The sequence below is a fragment of the Carcharodon carcharias genome, chromosome 7 (assembly GCF_017639515.1).
Source record: "Carcharodon carcharias isolate sCarCar2 chromosome 7, sCarCar2.pri, whole genome shotgun sequence".
In the NCBI taxonomy this organism is placed as follows: Eukaryota; Metazoa; Chordata; class Chondrichthyes; order Lamniformes; family Lamnidae; genus Carcharodon; species Carcharodon carcharias.
In genome coordinates this window covers 1,884,862-1,902,831 of record NC_054473.1, presented here as the reverse complement: position 1 = coordinate 1,902,831, position 17,970 = coordinate 1,884,862, and the positions used below count along the sequence as shown (strand labels likewise).

Here is a 17,970-nt window from a genome sequence, read left to right as displayed (position 1 = left end):
TTATTGTTTCATTTATGTTTGGTATTCTTGCAAATTGCAAGAAAAAAACTTCAACAACATGTCTTTTCAGCAACAAACAAAAAAGTACTATCTGAAAGTAGATTCATATTAACTTTCAAAAGGGAATTGGGCAAATTTTTGAAGGGAACAAATAATTATAGGGCTGTGTGGCAAGTACAGTGAAACAGGGTTAATTGAGCAAGTCTTTCAAAGAGCTGGCACAGGCATGATGAGCTGAATGGTCTTCTTCCGTGTTGCATCATTCAATGATTCTATGAGTCCAGGTACCATTCTCTTCAATCCTGATAGAATAAAATTCAAGGTGTATGCATGTTGTACTTTTCCAGAACTTTACATTTGACTGTAAGTCAACCTTGTAATTGGGTAACTGCTGCTGGTCTCTCCATCCAGGCTCACGCTGCTGTATTCTACAGTTCTTTTCCTCTCACGAGAAGCTTTTCGGAAAGCCTGCTTGAATGTTGGTGCAGAACAGAAATGGGCCCAGTTTATAAACCTGCTCTGGTTGACGTGAGTATCCAGCGGGTCTCAGTGATACCAGGGTGTGTCCTTTACTGTTAGTGATCAATTATCCCCTCATTTACTGTTAGTGATCAATTATCCCCTCAACATACATACATACGAATTAGGAGCAGGAGTAGGCTCTTCAAGCCTGCTCCACCATTCAATGAGATCATGCCTGATCTGATTGTAACCTCAACTTCACATTCCTGCCTATTCCCGATAATCTTTGACCCCCACCCGCTTACCGCTACTTCTGCTTTGAAATATTCAAAGACTCTGCCTCCTTGAGAAAGAGAGTTCCAAAGACAACCCCCTGAGAGAAAAAATGTCTCCTCTTTATTCTAAATAGCAACCACTTATTTTTAAACAGTGATCCCTGTTACTAGATTCTCCCACAAGAGGAAACACCCTCTCCACATCCACCCTGTCAAGACCCCTCAGGATCTTCCATGTTTTGATTAAGTCGTCTCTTGCTCTTCTAAACTCCAGTGGATACAAGCCTAACCTGTCCAACCTTTCCTCATAAGACAACCCACCCATTCCAGGTATTAGTCTGGTAAACCTTCTCTGAACTGCTTCCAATGCATTTACATCCTTCCTTAAATAAGGAGACCAATATTGTACACAGTTCTCCAGATGTGATCTCAACAATGTCCTGTATAGCTGAAGCGTAACCTCCCTACTTATGTATTCAGTTCCCCTTGCAATAAACAAAAACATTCTATTAGCTTGCCTAATTACTTACTGTACCTGCATACTAGCCTTTTATGATTCATGCACTAGGACCCGTAGATCCCACAGCAACATGGTTGACTCTTAAATGCCCTCTGAACAAGGGCATTTAGGGATGGGCAATTAATGCTGGCCTAGCCAGTGATGCCCACATCCCATGAATGAATTTTAAAAAATCTGATCTCTGTAATCGCTCACCATTTAGATAATTTTATTTTTCCTGCCAAAATGGACAACTTCATACATTATACAGCATTTGCCAGGTCTTTGCCCACTCACTTATCCTATCTATATTCCTTTGTTGTCTTCTTCACATCTTACTATCCTACCTTTCTTTGTGTCATCAGCATCTGTGGAGAGAGAAAAACAAAGTTAATGTTTCAAGTCCGTATGACCCTTCTTCAGAGCTGAAGAGAAGTGGGAATGTGATGAAATCTATACTTTTTAAGGGGGGTGGGGCAGGTGGAACTGGATAGAAGATAACAGGGGATAAAACTGGGGATAAATGAATAAAAATATAACAAGTGGGTAAAAAAATAAAAATGCATGTGGAAGAAAGGGAATAAAAATGAATAAATACTGGTGGAGAGTCTATCACCAGAAATTGAGACAGAGAGGTTAAGGAAGGGAAGGAAAGTGTCAGAGATGGACCATGTGAAGGTGATGGAGGGTTGGAAATTGGAAGCAAAATTGATACATTTTTTGAGGTCCAGACGAGAGCATGAAGTGGCACCCAAACAGTCAAAGATGTACCGGAGAAAGAGTTGTGGGAGAGGAATGTTCCACATACCCCATAAAAAGACAGGCATAACTGGGACCCATGTGGGTACCCATAGCCACACCTTTTATTTGGAGGAAGTGAGACAAGTTTAGGGAGAAATTCAGTGAAAGAACAAGTTCAGCCAGGCGGAAGAGAGTGATAGTGGATGTGATTATTTGGACCTTTGTTCAAGGAAGAAGCGGAGAGCCCTCAGACCATCTTGGTGGGGGATGGAGGTGTAGAGGGATTGGACGTCCATGGTGAAGAGGAGGTGGTTGGGGCCAGGGAACTGAAAATTGTTGATATGACGTAGGACATCAGAGGAATCATGGATGTAGGTGGGAAGAGACTGGACAAGAGGAGAGAGAACGGAGTCAAGATAGAAAGAAATGAGTTGCATGGGGCAGGAACAGGCTGACACAATTGGTCTACCGGGACAATCCTGTTTGTGAAGTTTGGGAAGGATTTAGAAGTGGGCTGTCCGGAGATTGGAGACTATGAGGTTGGAAGCTGTGGAGGGAAGATCTCCAGAGGAGATGAGGCCAGTTGCAGTCCTGGAAACAATGGTTTGATGTTCGGTGGTGGGGTCATGGTTTGGGGGAAGTAGGAAGAAGTGTCCCGAAAAAACCCCATCCACCATCACTCTCTTCCATCTGGCTGAACATGTTCTCTCAGTGAACAATTTCTCCCTAAACTTGTCTAACTTCCTGCAAATAAAAGATGTGGCTATGGGTACCCACATGTGTCCCAGTTATCCCTGTTGCTTTATGGGATATGTGGAACATTCCTTGTTCCAGTCCTGCTCAGGCCCCCTCCCACAACTCTGTTTTCGGTACATTGATGACCGTTTTGGTGCCGTTTCATGCTCTCGTCTGGATCTGGCAAAAATTTATCAATTTTGCTTCCAATTTCCACCGTCTATCACCTTCACATGGTCCATCTCCGACACTTCCCTTCCCTTCCTTGATCTCTTTGTCTCCATTTCTGGTGATAGACTGTCCACCAATATTCATTACAAGCCCACCGACTCCCACAGCTACCTCGACTACAGCTCCTCACACCCTGCTTCCTGTAGGGATTCCGTCCCATTCTTTCAGTTCCTTCGCTTCCATCGCATCTGTTCTGATGATTTCACTTTCCAAAACGGCGCTTCTGGCATGTCTTTCTTCCTTAACCGAGGTTCTCCCCCCCCCCACTGCAGTTGACAGGGCCCTCAGCCATGTCCGACCCATCTCTCGCGCCTCTGCCCTCACAACTTCCACTCCCTCCCTAAACCAAAATAGAGTCTCCCTTGTCCTCACTTTTCACCCCACCAGCCTCCGCTTTCAATGGATCATCCTCCGCCATTTCCGCCAACTCCAGCAAGATGCCACCACCAAACACATCTTCCCTTCAGCCCCCTCCCTACCCCTGTCAGCATTCTGTAGGGACCGCTCCCTCCAGGGCACCCTGATCCACTCCTCCATCACCCCCAACACCTCACCCCCCTCCCATGGCACCTTCCCATGCAATCGCAGAAGGTGCAACACCTGCCCCTTTACCTCCTCCCTCCTCACTGACCAAGGCCCCAAACGCTCCTTTCAGGTGAAGCAGCACTTCATTTGCACCTGCTTCAATTTGGCCTACTGCGTCCACTGCTCCCAATGTGGTCTCCTCTACATCGGGGAGACCAAATGCAGTCTGGATGACCACTTGCAGAGCACCTCCGGTCTGTCCGCAAGCATGACCCAGACCTTCCTGTCGCTTGCCATTTCAACACTCCACCCTGCTCTCATGTCTGTCCTTGGCCTGCTGCAATGTTCCAGTGAAGCCCAACGCAAATTGGAGGAACAGCACCTCATCTTCCGATTAGGCATTTTACAGCCTTCAGGACTTAACACTGAGTTCAACAACTTCAGACCATGAACTCTCTCCTCCATCCTCGCCCCTTTTTATCTCCTTTCTTCTACATTCATTTTTATTTTTTATCCACTTGTTTTATTCTTATTTTTTATTCATTTCTCCCCAGTTTTATCCCCTTATTTATCCTATTTTCTACCCTTTTTTCCCCCCAGCACTGTCCCCTCCCCCCACCCCACCCCCTATAGGGCCACCTGCCACTTGTTCCATGTTGTTCTTTCACACAATGCTACCCTTGTTCTGCTATAATCACATTCTGCTTCCTTACCTTTACGCCACCATTCGCACCTATTTTAGCACTAACCATGACCATTAACAATCCCTTTGTCCTTTCATTCACGACATCTTTGTCAATCCCTCCTTTACCCCACCTATCGCTGGCCTTCTATCCAGCTCCACCTGCCCCATCCCCCTTAAACAGTATAAATTCCATCACATTTCCACTTCTCATCAGCTCCAAAGAAGGGTCATACGGACACAAACTTTAACTTTGTTCTTCTCTCTCCGCAGATGCTGTCAGGCCTGCTGAGTTCTCCAGCTGTCGCAGACAGTGTTGTTGGGTGTTTAATGTTCTTTCAAAACCTATGTCAGTGGTGAAAAGAAATCTGTTCCTTCCATCGCCTGCTGCAAACACACAAAACGCACTTGTTGTGAGTTCAAACTTTGCTGGTGTAAGACAAGTTAAAAGATGGCACGGGTAGGGGGAAGGATGAATGTAAGAAGCGGGGTGAGGGTGAAGATGAGCGGTAGGGCGAGGGTTGACTGTTTGGGATGGGAATAGGGTGTGTGGGTAGCGGGTGGTGGTTGGGTGTCTCTGTCATAGAGCCATAGAGTAATGTGGGGAAAGGGGGATATCGTAATGAGGAAGTGTGAGGATGAGAGTGGGAATGAGAGTATAGGGGAGCTGCCTGCTGTAACTCCATAATTCTCTCTTTCTGTGCCAGGCTTTAGCAGGTTCCACTTGCTGTTGAAATCAGGCTCCACATTTGCTTTGGCACTGAAACACTGCAATTCACTGGGACTGAAACCTTGTACTGTAACTCATTCTGTGCAGAGTTAGAACAGCAAGATATCAGAAACCCAAAGCTTTGCTGTGTTCAGAGACTTTATACTCCAGAAAGTGTTGAGTATGACCTCTGACCATGGTTGCCCTGCCATTGCCCCAATTACTTGCCCCAATATTGCATAGTTTAGTATGTATGTGTTGCAGTAATGACCAATAAAACCAGATTAAGACCAAACAACAAGACCAATAAAATGCCAAATGCTAAGCAATTTTTGTCTACTGGACACATTGCATAAGGAATGAGAAGAGTTCTCAAGTTCATTTGGAGTGTAAAATTAAAGTGCACGGGATTGGGGGTTGTGTATTGAGATGGATAAAAAACTGGTTGGCAGACAGGAAACAAAGAGTAGGAATAAATGGGTCTTTTTCCGAATGGCAGGCAGTGACTAGTGGGGTACCGCAGGGATCGATGTTGGGACCCCAGTTATTCGCAATCTTTATTAATGATTTAGATGAGGGAATTAAATATAATATCTCCAAATTTGCAGATGACACAAAGCTGGGTGGGAGGGTGAGCTGTGAGGTGGATGCAGAGATGCTTCAGTGTGATTTGGACAAGCTGAGTGAGTGGACAAATGCATGGCAGATGCAATATAATGTGGATAAATGTGAGGTTATCCATTTTGGTAGCAAAAACAGGAAGGCAGGTTATTATCTGAATGGCTATAAATTGAGAGAGGGGAATGTGCAATGAGACCTGGATGTCCTTGTACACCAATCGCTGAAAGTGCAGGTGCAGCAGGCAGTAAAGAAGGCAAATGGTATGTTGGCCTTCATAGCCAGAGGATTCGAGTACAGGAGCAGAGATGTCTTGCTGCAATTGTACAGGGCCTTGATGAGACCACACCTGGAATATTGTGTGCAGTTTTGGTCTCCTTATCTGAGGAAAGATGTACTTGCTATTGAGGGAGTGCAGTGAAGGTTTACCAGACTAATTCCTGGGATGGCGGGATATGTCAGATATGAGGAGAGATTGAGTCGATTAGGATTATATTCACTGGAGTTCAGAAGAATGAGGGGGGATCTCATAGAAATCTATAAAATTCTAACAGGACTAGACAGGGTAGACGCAGGAAGGATGTTCCTGATGGTGGGGGAGTCCAGAACCAGGGGTCACAGTCTGAGGATACGGGGTAGACCATTTAGGACTGAGATGAGGAGAAATTTCTTCACCCAGAGAGTGGTGAGCCTGTGGAATTCGTTACCACAGAAAGTAGTTGAGACCAAAACATTGTGTGCTTTCAAGATGGAGCTCTTGGGGCGAAAGGGATCAAAGGATATGGGGAGAAAGCAGGAACAGACTGTTGAGTTGGATGGTCAGCCATGATCATTATGAATGGCGGAGCAAGCTCGAAGGGTCGAATGGCCTACTCCTGCTCTTAGTTTCTATGTTTCTATTTCACAACCTGAAATCATACAGCACCTCAGATTGGGGTGGGACTGAGTATCAGTGTTCTAACCCACTGCACCACCCAGTCCCAATGCATTTGTAGTTTATAGTAATGATTCTTTGCAAGCTCTTTATTTCAGTGTTCCTTTGGGGGTGTTCTGGACCTTGCTGTTGGGCAGGATCTGGCTTCGGTTGGTGACGGTTCCAGACCCAGCTCTTATACCTCATTATGAGGTTGGAGTGGTGGCATTTGGTCTCTCTGCTGTAGTGGAACTCCTCTCGGAGCCACTGTGGATCCTGGCGCAGGTGCATATGTTGGTGAAGCTAAAGGTGAGTGATGTGTAAAAGGCGACTGACTTGTTGATCTTAAAACCTTTTGTTTTCATCACTCTTTTTCCCTTGATTCTCCTGAAGTTGCCGACACTTATCAGGGTCTAGATCCTGAGGCACTGACATCTTCACTGCTCTGCCCATATGGTTGCTGGTCTTGTGTGATGCTAGACAATGAACATTGGCAGCCTATTCTACCCTGGGTGGCATCACAGCTAAGACTAATCCTGCCTGACAGAATATCCACACCCAAAGGGGTTATTGGATCAGGGAGCAGGAAGCTTTGCTGATCTTCCCTCTCTCTGACCCAGGGATCACTGGACAGCGATAAAGAGCAGAAACTGTGGCTGATTTATTCACTTTGCTAATGTAATGGTCCTGAGACAAAATTGAGAACACTTCCACAACTGCACAGACCTTAGATGGTCAATGAGAACCATTGGCCAGTTGATCAGGAAATCATTGACCCACCATCTTTGGAGTTGGTTCTATTCCATGCATCTAGATGCATTTCATTTGCATTCTCTAGTTTTTGACTGCTTCAGTTACCTCCCCAGGAGGCAGACCGACCGTACGGTAAATCGGGAGGTGTTCCTGGGAATATTTCCCTTGTGTTGCATTATCAAACTCTAGTTGTGTTAAGATTGATCTCCAGTCTGGGTTGGTTGGGGAGGTGGGGTGGTGGTGAGTTCTTTGACTTCTGGTCTGGATTGGGGGTGGTGGGTCGGGGTTGGGTGGTGGGGGGGGGGGGGGGGTGGTTAGTTCCCTGACCTCGGATCTGAGTTGGGTAGGTGTCAGTTCCCTGAGCTCACCAACTTTTACAAGTATGCAAAAAGAAAGAGGAGCCAAAGTAAATTTTAGTCCCTTAGTAGCAGAGACAGTAGAAATTATCATGGGGAATGAGGAAATGGCACAGACATTGAACAAAAGGCAGGATTTTCCAGCCTCACCTGCCGCCGGGAATGTCCAGTCCCGCCGAAAGTCAATGGACTTTTGGCTGGGTCGCCGAATCTCCCCCGCTGGTCACGTCTCCACGGGGCCAGAAAATCCCGGCCAAATATTTTTGTCTATCTTTACAGTGGAAGACACAAGTTACATATCAGGAATAGAGATTAAACTAAGGGCTAATAAGAGTAAGGAAATCAGGGTAATTAGCATCAGCAGAGAAAAAATACTGGAGAAATTCAAGTGACTAAAATCTAACATATTCTTGGATCTAAAGGCCTATCCCTTAGTGTTCGAAAAGAGATAGCTGCAGAGATAGTGGATGCGCAGGCTCTGATTTTCCAAAATTTCCTAGGTTCTGGAATGTTCCCGGCAGTTTAGAATTTAGCAAATGTAACACCGCTATTCAAGAAAGGAGGGAGAGAGAAAACATGTAAATACAGGCCAGTAAGCCTGACATCAGTAATTGGGAAAGTGCTGGAATCTATTATTAAGGAAGCCTTAACAATGCACTTAGAAAAGCGTAGTACGGTTAGAACAAGGCAGCATAGTTTTACGAAAGAGAAAGTTTGACAAAGTTATTCGATCTTTTTGAGGATGTAACTTGTCGTGTAGATAAAGGGGAATCATTAGATGTAGTATATTTGGATTTCCAGAAAGCATTCGATAAGGTGCCATATAAAAGATTAATGCACAAGATAAGGCCTCATGGAGTTGGGATTGATATATTAGCATAGTTAGAGGGTTGGTTAACAGACAGGAAACAGAAAGTAGGGGTAAATGGGGCATTTTGATGTTGGTAGGCAGTGAATAGTGGAGTATTGCAAGTGCTGGGGCCTCAGCTATTTACAATTTATATTAATGACTTTGTGACTTAGACAAAGAGACAGAGTAATGTATCTTAATTTTACTGAGGATACAAAGCTAGGTGGAAATGTAAGCTGTGATGAGGACGCAGAGAGGCTGCAATTAGAAATAGACAGGTTAAGTGAGTGGGCAACAAGAGGGAGTATAATGGGTTGTGTGAGGTTATTCAGTTTGGTCCTAAGAATAGAAAAGCAGGATATTTTTAAAAAGGTGTGAAACTTGTAAATGTTGATGTTCCAAGAGACTTGGGTGTATTTGTATGAGGAACACAGCGAGCATGCAGGTGTAGCAAACAATTAGGCATGCAAATGACATGTTGGTCTTTGTTGCAAAGGGATTAAAGTACTAGAGTAAAGGAGTCTTCTTACAGTTGAACAGGGTTTTGGTGAGACCACATCTGGAATACTGTGTGCAGTTTTGCTCTCCATATTTAAGGGTTGTGAAAGCATATTCAAGACAGAAATCAATGGATTTCTGGATACCAATGACATCAAAGGATATGGAGATAGTGGGGAAAAATGATGTAGAGTTAGGTGATCAGCATAACTGTTTGAATGGCAGAGCAGCTTCAATGGGCTGAATGCCTACTCCTATCTTCTATGTTCCTAGACTTAAGGAAGGATATGGCGGAGCAGGGTCAACAGTCGGTGTGTTCTATTCCTGCTCCTATCTCCTTTGTTCTTGTTCTTGTGTATGGGGCCGGGGCCGGGGTCAGTCTTGGCCGATTTGCAGATCTGGGACAGGGGTCAGTCTCAGTGCTCTGTGGTTCCGTGGGTCTGGGACAGGGGTCAGTCTCAGTGGTTTGTGGTTCCGCGGGTCTGGGACAGGGGTCACTCTCAGTGGTTTGTGGTTCCGTGGGTCTGGGACAGGGGTCAGTCTCAATGGTTTGTGGTTCCTCGGGTCTGGGACAGGGGTCAGTCTCAGTGGTTTGTGGTTCCGCGGGTCTGGGACAGGGGTCAGTCTGAACGGTTTGTGGTTCCTCAGGTCTGGGACAGGGGTCAGTCTGAGTGGTTTGTAGTTCCGTGGGTCTGGGACAGGGGTCAGTCTGAGTGGTATGTGGTTCCTCGGGTCTGGGACAGGGGTTAGTCTGAGTGGTTTGTGGTTCCTCGGGTCTGGGACAGGGGTTAGTCTGAGTGGTTTGTGGTTCCTCAGTTCTCGGACAGGGGTTAGTCTGAGTGGTTTGTAGCTCCTCAGGTCTGGGACAGGGGTCAGTCTGAGTGGTTTGTGGTTCTGCGGGTCTGTGACAGGGGTCAGTCTCAGTGGTATGTGGTTCCTCGAATCTGTGACAGGGGTCAGTCTGAGTGGTTTGTGGTTCCGCGAGTCAGGGACAGGGGTCAGTCTGAGTGGTTTGTGGTTCTGCGGCTCTGGGACAGGGGTCAGTCTGTGTGGTTTGTGGTTCCGCGGGTCTGGGACAGGGGTCAGTCTGAGTGGTTTGTGGTTCCTCGGGTCTGGGACAGGATTAGTCTGAGTGGTTTGTGGTTCTGCGGGTCAGGGACAGGGGTCAGTCTGAGTGATTTGTGGTTCCGCGGGTCTGGGACAGGGGTCAGTCTGAGTGGTTTGTGGTTCCGCGAGTCTGTGACAGGGGTCAGATTCAGTGGTATGTGGTTCCTCGAATCTGGGACAGTGGTCAGTCTGAGTGGTTTGTGGTTACGCGGGTCTGGGACAGGGGTCAGTCTGAGTGGTTTGTGGTTCCTTGCGTCTGGGACAGTGGTCAGTCTCAGTGGTTTGTGGTTCTGTGGGTCTGTGACAGGGGTCAGTCTGAGTGGTTTGTGGTTCCTTGCGTCTGGGACAGTGGTCAGTCTCAGTGGTGTGTGGTTCTGCGGGTCTGGGACAGGGGTCAGTCTCAGTGGTTTGTGGTTCCTTGCGTCTGGGACAGTGGTCAGTCTCAGTGGTTTGTGGTTCTGCGGGTCTGTGACAGGGGTCAGTCTGAGTGGTTTGTAGTTCCTTGCGTCTGGGACAGTGGTCAGTCTCAGTGGTTTGTGGTTCCTCAGGTCTGGGACAGGCGTCAGTCTGAGTGGTTTGTGGTTCCGCGGGTCTGGGACAGGGGTCAGTCTGAGTGGTTTGTGGTTCCGCGGGTCTGGGACAGGGGTTGGTCTGAGTGGTTTGTGGTTCCTCAGGTCTGGGACAGGCGTCAGTCTGAGTGGTTTGTGGTTCCGCGGGTCTGGGACAGGGGTCAGTCTGAGTGGTTTGTGGTTCCGCGGGTCTGTGACAGGAGTCAGTCTCAGTGGTTTGTGGTTCCGCGGGTCTGGGACAGGGGTCAGTCTGAGTGGTTTGTGGTTCCTCAGGTCTGGGACAGGTGTCAGTCTGAGTGGTTTGTGGTTCCATGGGTCAGGGACAGGGGTCAGTCTCAGTGGTTTGTGGTTCTGCGGGTCAGGGACAGGGGTCAGTCTCAGTGGTTTGTGGTTCTGCGGGTCTGGAACAGGGGTCAGTCTGAGTGGTTTGTGGTTCCGCGGGTCTGGGACAGGGGTCAGTCTGAGTGGATTGTGGTTTCGCGGGTCTGGGACAGGGGTCAGTCTGAGTGGTTTGTGGTTCTGCGGGTCTGGGACAGGGTTAGTCTGAGTGGTTTGTGGTTCCTCGGGTCTGGGACAGGGTTAGTCTGAGTGGTTTGTGGTTCCGCGGGTCAGGGACAGGGGTCAGTCTGAGTGGTTTGTGGTTCCGCGAGTCTGTGACAGGGGTCAGATTCAGTGGTATGTGGTTCCTCGAATCTGGGACAGTGGTCAGTCTGAGTGGTTTGTGGTTCCGCGGGTCTGGGACAGGGGTCAGTCTGACTGGTTTGTGGTTCCGCGAGTCTGTGACAGGGGTCAGATTCAGTGGTATGTGGTTCCTCGAATCTGGGACAGGGGTCAGTCTGAGTGGTTTGTGGTTCCTTGCGTCTGGGACAGTGGTCAGTCTCAGTGGTTTGTGGTTATGCGGGTCTGTGACAGGGGTCAGTCTGAGTGGTTTGTGGTTCCTTGTGTCTGGGACAGTGGTCAGTCTCAGTGGTTTGTGGTTCCGCGGGTCTGGGACAGGAGTCAGTCTCAGTGGTTTGTGGTTCCTTGCGTCTGGGACAGTGGTCAGTCTCAGTGGTTTGTGGTTCTGCGGGTCTGTGACAGGGGTCAGTCTGAGTGGTTTGTAGTTCCTTGCGTCTGGGACAGTGGTCAGTCTCAGTGGTTTGTGGTTCCGCGGGTCTGGGACAGGGGTCAGTCTGAGTGGTTTGTGGTTCCGCGGGTCTGGGACAGGGGTCAGTCTGAGTGGTTTGTGGTTCCTCAGGTCTGGGACAGGCGTCAGTCTGAGTGGTTTGTGGTTCCGCGGGTCTGGGACAGGGGTCAGTCTGAGTGGTTTGTGGTTCCGCGGGTCTGTGACAGGGGTCAGTCTCAGTGGTTTGTGGTTCCGCGGGTCTGGGACAGGGGTCACTGTGGTTTGTGGTTCCGCGAGTCTGGGATAGGGTTAGTCTGAGTGGTTTGTGGTTCCGCGGGTCAGGGACAGGGGTCAGTCTCAGTGGTTTGTGGTTCTGCGGGTCAGGGACAGGGGTCAGTCTGAGTGGTTTGTGGTTCTGCGGGTCTGGGACAGGGGTCAGTCTGAGTGGTTTGTGGTTCCGCGGGTCTGGGACAGGGGTCAGTCTGAGTGGTTTGTGGTTCCTCAGGTCTGGGACAGGGGTCAGTCTGAGTGGTTTGTGGTTCCGCGGGTCTGGGACAGGGGTCAGTCTGAGTGGTTTGTGGTTTCGCGGGTCTGGGACAGGGGTCAGTCTGAGTGGTTTGTGGTTCCTTGCGTCTGGGACAGGGGTCAGTCTGAGTGGTTTGTGGTTCCGCGGGTCTGGGACAGGGGTCAGTCTGAGTGGTTTGTGGTTCCGCGGGTCTGGGATAGGGTTAGTCTGAGTGGTTTGTGGTTCTGCGGGTCAGGGACAGGGGTCAGTCTCAGTGGTTTGTGGTTCTGCGGGTCAGGGACAGGGGTCAGTCTCAGTGGTTTGTGGTTCTGCGGGTCAGGGACTGGGGTCAGTCTCAGTGGTTTGTGGTTCTGTGGGTCTGGGACAGGGGTCAGTCTGAGTCGTTTGTGGTTCCCCGGGTCTGGGACAGTGGTCAGTCTCAGTGGTTTGTGGTTCCGCGGGTCTGGGACAGGGGTCAGTCTGAGTGGTTTGTGGTTCCGCGGGTCTGGGACAGGGGTCAGTCTGAGTGGTTTGTGGTTCCTCAGGTCTGGGACAGGCGTCAGTCTGAGTGGTTTGTGGTTCCGCGGGTCTGGGACAGGGGTCAGTCTGAGTGGTTTGTGGTTCCGCGGGTCTGTGACAGGGGTCAGTCTCAGTGGTTTGTGGTTCCGCGGGTCTGGGACAGGGGTCACTGTGGTTTGTGGTTCCGCGAGTCTGGGATAGGGTTAGTCTGAGTGGTTTGTGGTTCCGCGGGTCAGGGACAGGGGTCAGTCTCAGTGGTTTGTGGTTCTGCGGGTCAGGGACAGGGGTCAGTCTGAGTGGTTTGTGGTTCTGCGGGTCTGGGACAGGGGTCAGTCTGAGTGGTTTGTGGTTCCGCGGGTCTGGGACAGGGGTCAGTCTGAGTGGTTTGTGGTTCCTCAGGTCTGGGACAGGGGTCAGTCTGAGTGGTTTGTGGTTCCGCGGGTCTGGGACAGGGGTCAGTCTGAGTGGTTTGTGGTTTCGCGGGTCTGGGACAGGGGTCAGTCTGAGTGGTTTGTGGTTCCTTGCGTCTGGGACAGGGGTCAGTCTGAGTGGTTTGTGGTTCCGCGGGTCTGGGACAGGGGTCAGTCTGAGTGGTTTGTGGTTCCGCGGGTCTGGGATAGGGTTAGTCTGAGTGGTTTGTGGTTCTGCGGGTCAGGGACAGGGGTCAGTCTCAGTGGTTTGTGGTTCTGCGGGTCAGGGACAGGGGTCAGTCTCAGTGGTTTGTGGTTCTGCGGGTCTGGGACAGGGGTCAGTCTGAGTGGTTTGTGGTTCCGCGGGTCTGGGACAGGGGTCAGTCTGAGTGGTTTGTGGTTTCGCGGGTCTGGGACAGGGGTCGGTCTGAGTGGTTTGTGGTTCCGTGGGTCTGGGACAGGGTTAGTCTGAGTGGTTTGTGGTTCCATGGGTCAGGGACTGGGGTCAGTCTCAGTGGTTTGTGGTTCTGTGGGTCTGGGACAGGGGTCAGTCTGAGTCGTTTGTGGTTCCCCGGGTCTGGGACAGTGGTCAGTCTGAGTGGTTTGTGGTTCCGCGGGTCTGGGACAGGGGTCAGTCTCAGTGGTTTGTGGTTCCTCGGGTCTGGGACAGGGTTAGTCTGAGTGGTTTGTGGTTCCGCGGGTCTGGGACAGGGGTCAGTCTGAGTGGTTTGTGGTTCTGCGGGTCTGGAACAGGGGTCAGTCTGAGTAGTTTGTGGTTCCGCGGGTCTGTGACAGTGGTCAGTCTGAGTGGTTTGTGGTTCCGCGGGTCTGGGACAGTGGTCGCTCTGAGTGGTTTGTGGTTCTGCGGGTCTGTGACAGGGGTCAGTCTGAGTGGTTTGTGGTTCTGCGGGTCTGGGACAGGGGTCAGTCTGAGTGGTTTGTGGTTCTGCGGGTCTGGGACAGGGGTCAGTCTGAGTGGTTTGTGGTTTCTTGGGTTTTATGCCTCTTCTGCACTTTTGTTTACGTTGCAGGTTTTTGCTGAAAGTCTGGCCATGGTTGCAAAGTGTGTACTGACTGTTGTATGCATCAGAATCGTACCACACTGGGGTCTCTACATATTCTCTCTGGCCCAGGTGGGTTGCCTTTATTTTGACTGACTTGATATCCTGAGCCCTGGGTTCAAAGTTTATTAAAGGATAGCCATCTACCTGGGACAAGTTCCTCGATCACATTTGGACAGACTGTCGCTTTTTCATGAGGGAATGATAATCATACCCAGTCTCGCCCTCCCCAGTGTTAAAGGGTTTGTCACTCTGGTGATGTTTTGATGAACAGAAACCCATGAGTGTGGCATTGCTGCAGGCTATGACCCATAATTAATCCCACTTCCCCTGCTCTTTCCCAAAGCCCAGCGAATGTTCCAATTTCCTTTTGCAAGTTCCCATTGACTCTGCTTCCACCGTTTTTTCAGGCAACGTGTTCCAGATCACAACAACTTACTGTGTAAAAAAAAAAATCTCCTCATGTCGCCTGGTTCTTTTGCCAAATCACCTTTAATCCATGTCCCTCTGATTCTTGACCCTTCCGCCACTGGAAACAGTTTCTCCTTATTTTCTCAGTCAATACTCTTTAAGAGTTTAAACGTCTATCAAATCTCCCTTTAACCCTAAAATAAAGGCAAAATACTGCGGATGCTGGAAATCTGAAATGAAAACATAAAATGCTGGAAAAACTCAGCAAGTCTGACAGCATCTGTGGAGAGAGATACACAGATAACTTTTCGGGTCCGTATGACTCTTCTTCAGGTCTAAAGGGAGGTAGAGATGTGGTGAGATAAATACTGATTAAGCGGGACAGGTGGAGCTGGATAGAAGGCCAGTGATAGGTGGAGGCAAAGGAGCGATGGCAAAAGATGTCATAGACAAAAGATCAAAGAGTTGTTAATGGTGGTTGTACTGGCTAAAGGCAGTGCTAATGGTGACATTAAGGAAGCAAGATATGATAATGATCGGACCAGGATAAGCATTCTGGAAAGTGACAGATGACCCTAATGAGGCTGGGGTGGTGGGGGAGAAACATCGAAAATAGGCTAAAAGCTTGGGATAAAACAATGAATGAAAATGGAAATAAATGTAAAATCTAAAAATAAGTGGGAAAAGAAAAACAGTTAATGAAAATTTAAAAAAGATTAAAATAAAATAAAAATGAATATGGAGAAAAGGGGGATGAAAAAGGCGAACTCGTAGCCTGAAGTTGTTGAACTCAATGTTAAGTCCAGAAGGCTGTAAAGTGCCTAATCGGAAGATGAGGTGCTGTTCCTCCAGTTTGCATTGAGCTTCACTGGAACATTGCAGCAGGCCAAGGACAGACATGTGGGCATGAGAGCAGGGTGGAGTGTTGAAATGGCAAGCGACAGTGTTTGGGCCCTTGGATGGTGAGGAGAGGGGAAGTAAAGGGACAGGTGTTGCACCTTCTGCGGTTGCATGGGAAGGTTCCTCCCTCTCCCTCCCAGAAACACGATAGGGTCCTCCTTGTCCTCACTTTTCACCCCACCAGCCTCCGCATTCAAAGGATCATCCTCCGCCATTTCCGCCAACTCCAGCATGATGCCACCACCAAACACATCTTACCTTCACCGCCTCCTCTGTGTGTTTTTCCGTGCTGGGTGTACTTGGGTGTTTTTCCGTGCTGGGTGTATTTGGGTGTTTTTCCAGGCCGGGTGTATTTGGATGTTTTTCCGTGCTGGGTGTACTTGGATGTTTTTCCGTGCTGGGTGTATTTGGGTGTTTTTCCAGGCCGGGTGTATTTGGATGTTTTTCCAGGCTGGGTGTACTTGGATGTTTTTCCGTGCTGGGTGTACTTGGATGTTTTTCCGTGCTGGGTGTATTTGGGTGTTTTTCCAGGCCGGGTGTATTTGGATGTTTTTCCAGGCTGGGTGTACTTGGATGTTTTTCCGTGCTGGGTGTATTTGGGTGTGTTTCCAGGCCGGGTGTATTTGGATGTTTTTCCGGGCCGGGTGTATTTGGGTGTTTTTCCAGGCCGGGTGTATTTGGGTGTTTTTCCGGGCCGGGTGTATTTGGGTGTTTTTCCAGGCCGGGTGTATTTGGATGTTTTTCCGGGTTGGGTGTATTTGGATGTTTTTTCCAGGCCGGGTGTATTTGGGTGTTTTTCCGGGCCGGGTGTATTTGGGTGTTTTTCCAGGCCGGGTGTATTTGGATGTTTTTCCGTGCTGGGTGTACTTGGATGTTTTTCCGGGCCAGGTGTATTTGGGTGTTTTTCCAGGCCGGGTGTATTTGGGTGTTTTTCCGGGTTGGGTGTATTTGGATGTTTTTTCCAGGCCGGGTGTATTTGGGTGTTTTTCCGGGCCGGGTGTATTTGGGTGTATTTGGATGTTTTTTCCAGGCCGGGTGTATTTGGGTGTTTTTCCGGGTTGGGTGTATTTGGATGTTTTTTCCAGGCCGGGTGTATTTGGGTGTTTTTCCGTGCTGGGTGTATTTGGGTGTTTTTCCAGGCCGGGTGTATTTGGGTGTTTTTCCGGGCCGGGTGTATTTGGGTGTTTTTCCGGGCCGGGTGTATTTGGGTGTTTTTCCGGGCCGGGTGTATTTGGGTGTTTTTCCGGGTCGGGTGTATTTGGGTGTTTTCTTGGGTTGGGTGTATTTGGGTGTTTTTCCGGGTCAGATATTTCCAGGTGTTTCTCTGGGTCGCCTGTATTTTGGTATTTCTCTGTGCATTTGGATGTTTTTTTAGGTCGGGTGTATTTGGGTGTTTTTCCGGGCCGGGTGTATTTGGGTGTTTTTCCGGGTCGGGTGTATTTGGGTGTTTTTCCGGGTCGGGTGTATTTGGGTGTTTTCTTGGGTTGGGTGTATTTGGGTGTTTTTCCGGGTCAGGTATTTCCAGGTGTTTCTCTGGGTCGCCTGTATTTTGGTATTTCTCTGTGCATTTGGATTTTTTTTAGGTCGGATGTATTTGGGTGTTTTTCTGGGTTGTGTTTTTCCGGGTCGGGTGTTTTTGGGCGTTTTACTGGGTTGGGTGTATGGGTGTTTTTCAATGTCTGTTGTATTTGGGTGTTTTTCTGGGTCAGGTGTTTTTGGGTTTTTTTCTGGGTCAGGTGTATTTGGGTTTTTTTCTGGGTCGGGTGTATTTGGGTTTTTTTCTGGGTCGGGTGTATTTGGGTTTTTTTCTGGGTCAGGTGTTTTTGGGTTTTTTTCTGGGTCGGATGTATTTGGGTGTTTTTCTGGGTTGGGTGTACTTGGGTGTTTTTCTGGGTCGGATGTATTTGGGTTTTTTTCTGGGTCGGATGTATTTGGGTGTTTTTCTGGGTGGGGTGTATTTGGGTGTTTTTCTGGGTCAGATGTATTTGGGTGTTTTTCTGGGTGGGGTGTATTTGGGTGTTTTTCTGGGTCAGGTGATTTTGGGTTTTTTTCTAGGTCGGGTGTATTTGGGTTTTTTTCTGGGTCGGATGTATTTGGGTGTTTTTCTGGGTCGGGTGTATTTGGGTTTTTTTCTGGGTCGGGTGTATTTGGGTGTTTTTCTGGGTCGGGTGTATTTGGGTGTTTTTCTGGGTCGGGTGTATTTGGGTGGTTGTCCGTGCCGGCTGTCAATGGGTTTTTTCCTGGGTTGGGTCTATTTGGATGTATTTCTGTCACTGGTATATTTTGATGTTTCTCTGGGTCAGGTATATTCGGGTGCTTTTCTGGGTTGATTTTACTTGGGTGTTTTTCCAGGACAGATGTTTTTGGATGTTTTTCTGGGTCGGGTGTTTTGCCAGGTTGGTTGTATTTCTCTGGGTCGGGTGTATTCAGCTGTTTTTCTGGGTCAGGTGTATTTGGACTTTTCTGGGCTGTTTTTCCACGCCAGGTGTATTTGGGTGTTCTTCTGGATCAGTAGCTTTTGGGTGTCTTTTTGGGT

At 48.7% G+C, this 17,970-nt stretch overlaps 1 protein-coding gene across 2 annotated transcripts in view; it reads left to right on the top strand.

Annotated features, from left to right (window-relative positions):
* rft1 (RFT1 homolog) overlaps nucleotides 1-17,970 on the top strand; it is a 232,430-nt gene that overhangs the window by 6,542 nt on the left and 207,918 nt on the right. For both annotated transcript variants that reach the window (XM_041192171.1, XM_041192170.1), the window contains exons 3-5: nucleotides 412-528; nucleotides 6,510-6,699; nucleotides 14,094-14,195. In XM_041192171.1, coding sequence (XP_041048105.1) covers nucleotides 412-528; nucleotides 6,510-6,699; nucleotides 14,094-14,195 — 409 coding nt within the window. The remainder of the gene's footprint in view (nucleotides 1-411; nucleotides 529-6,509; nucleotides 6,700-14,093; nucleotides 14,196-17,970) is intronic.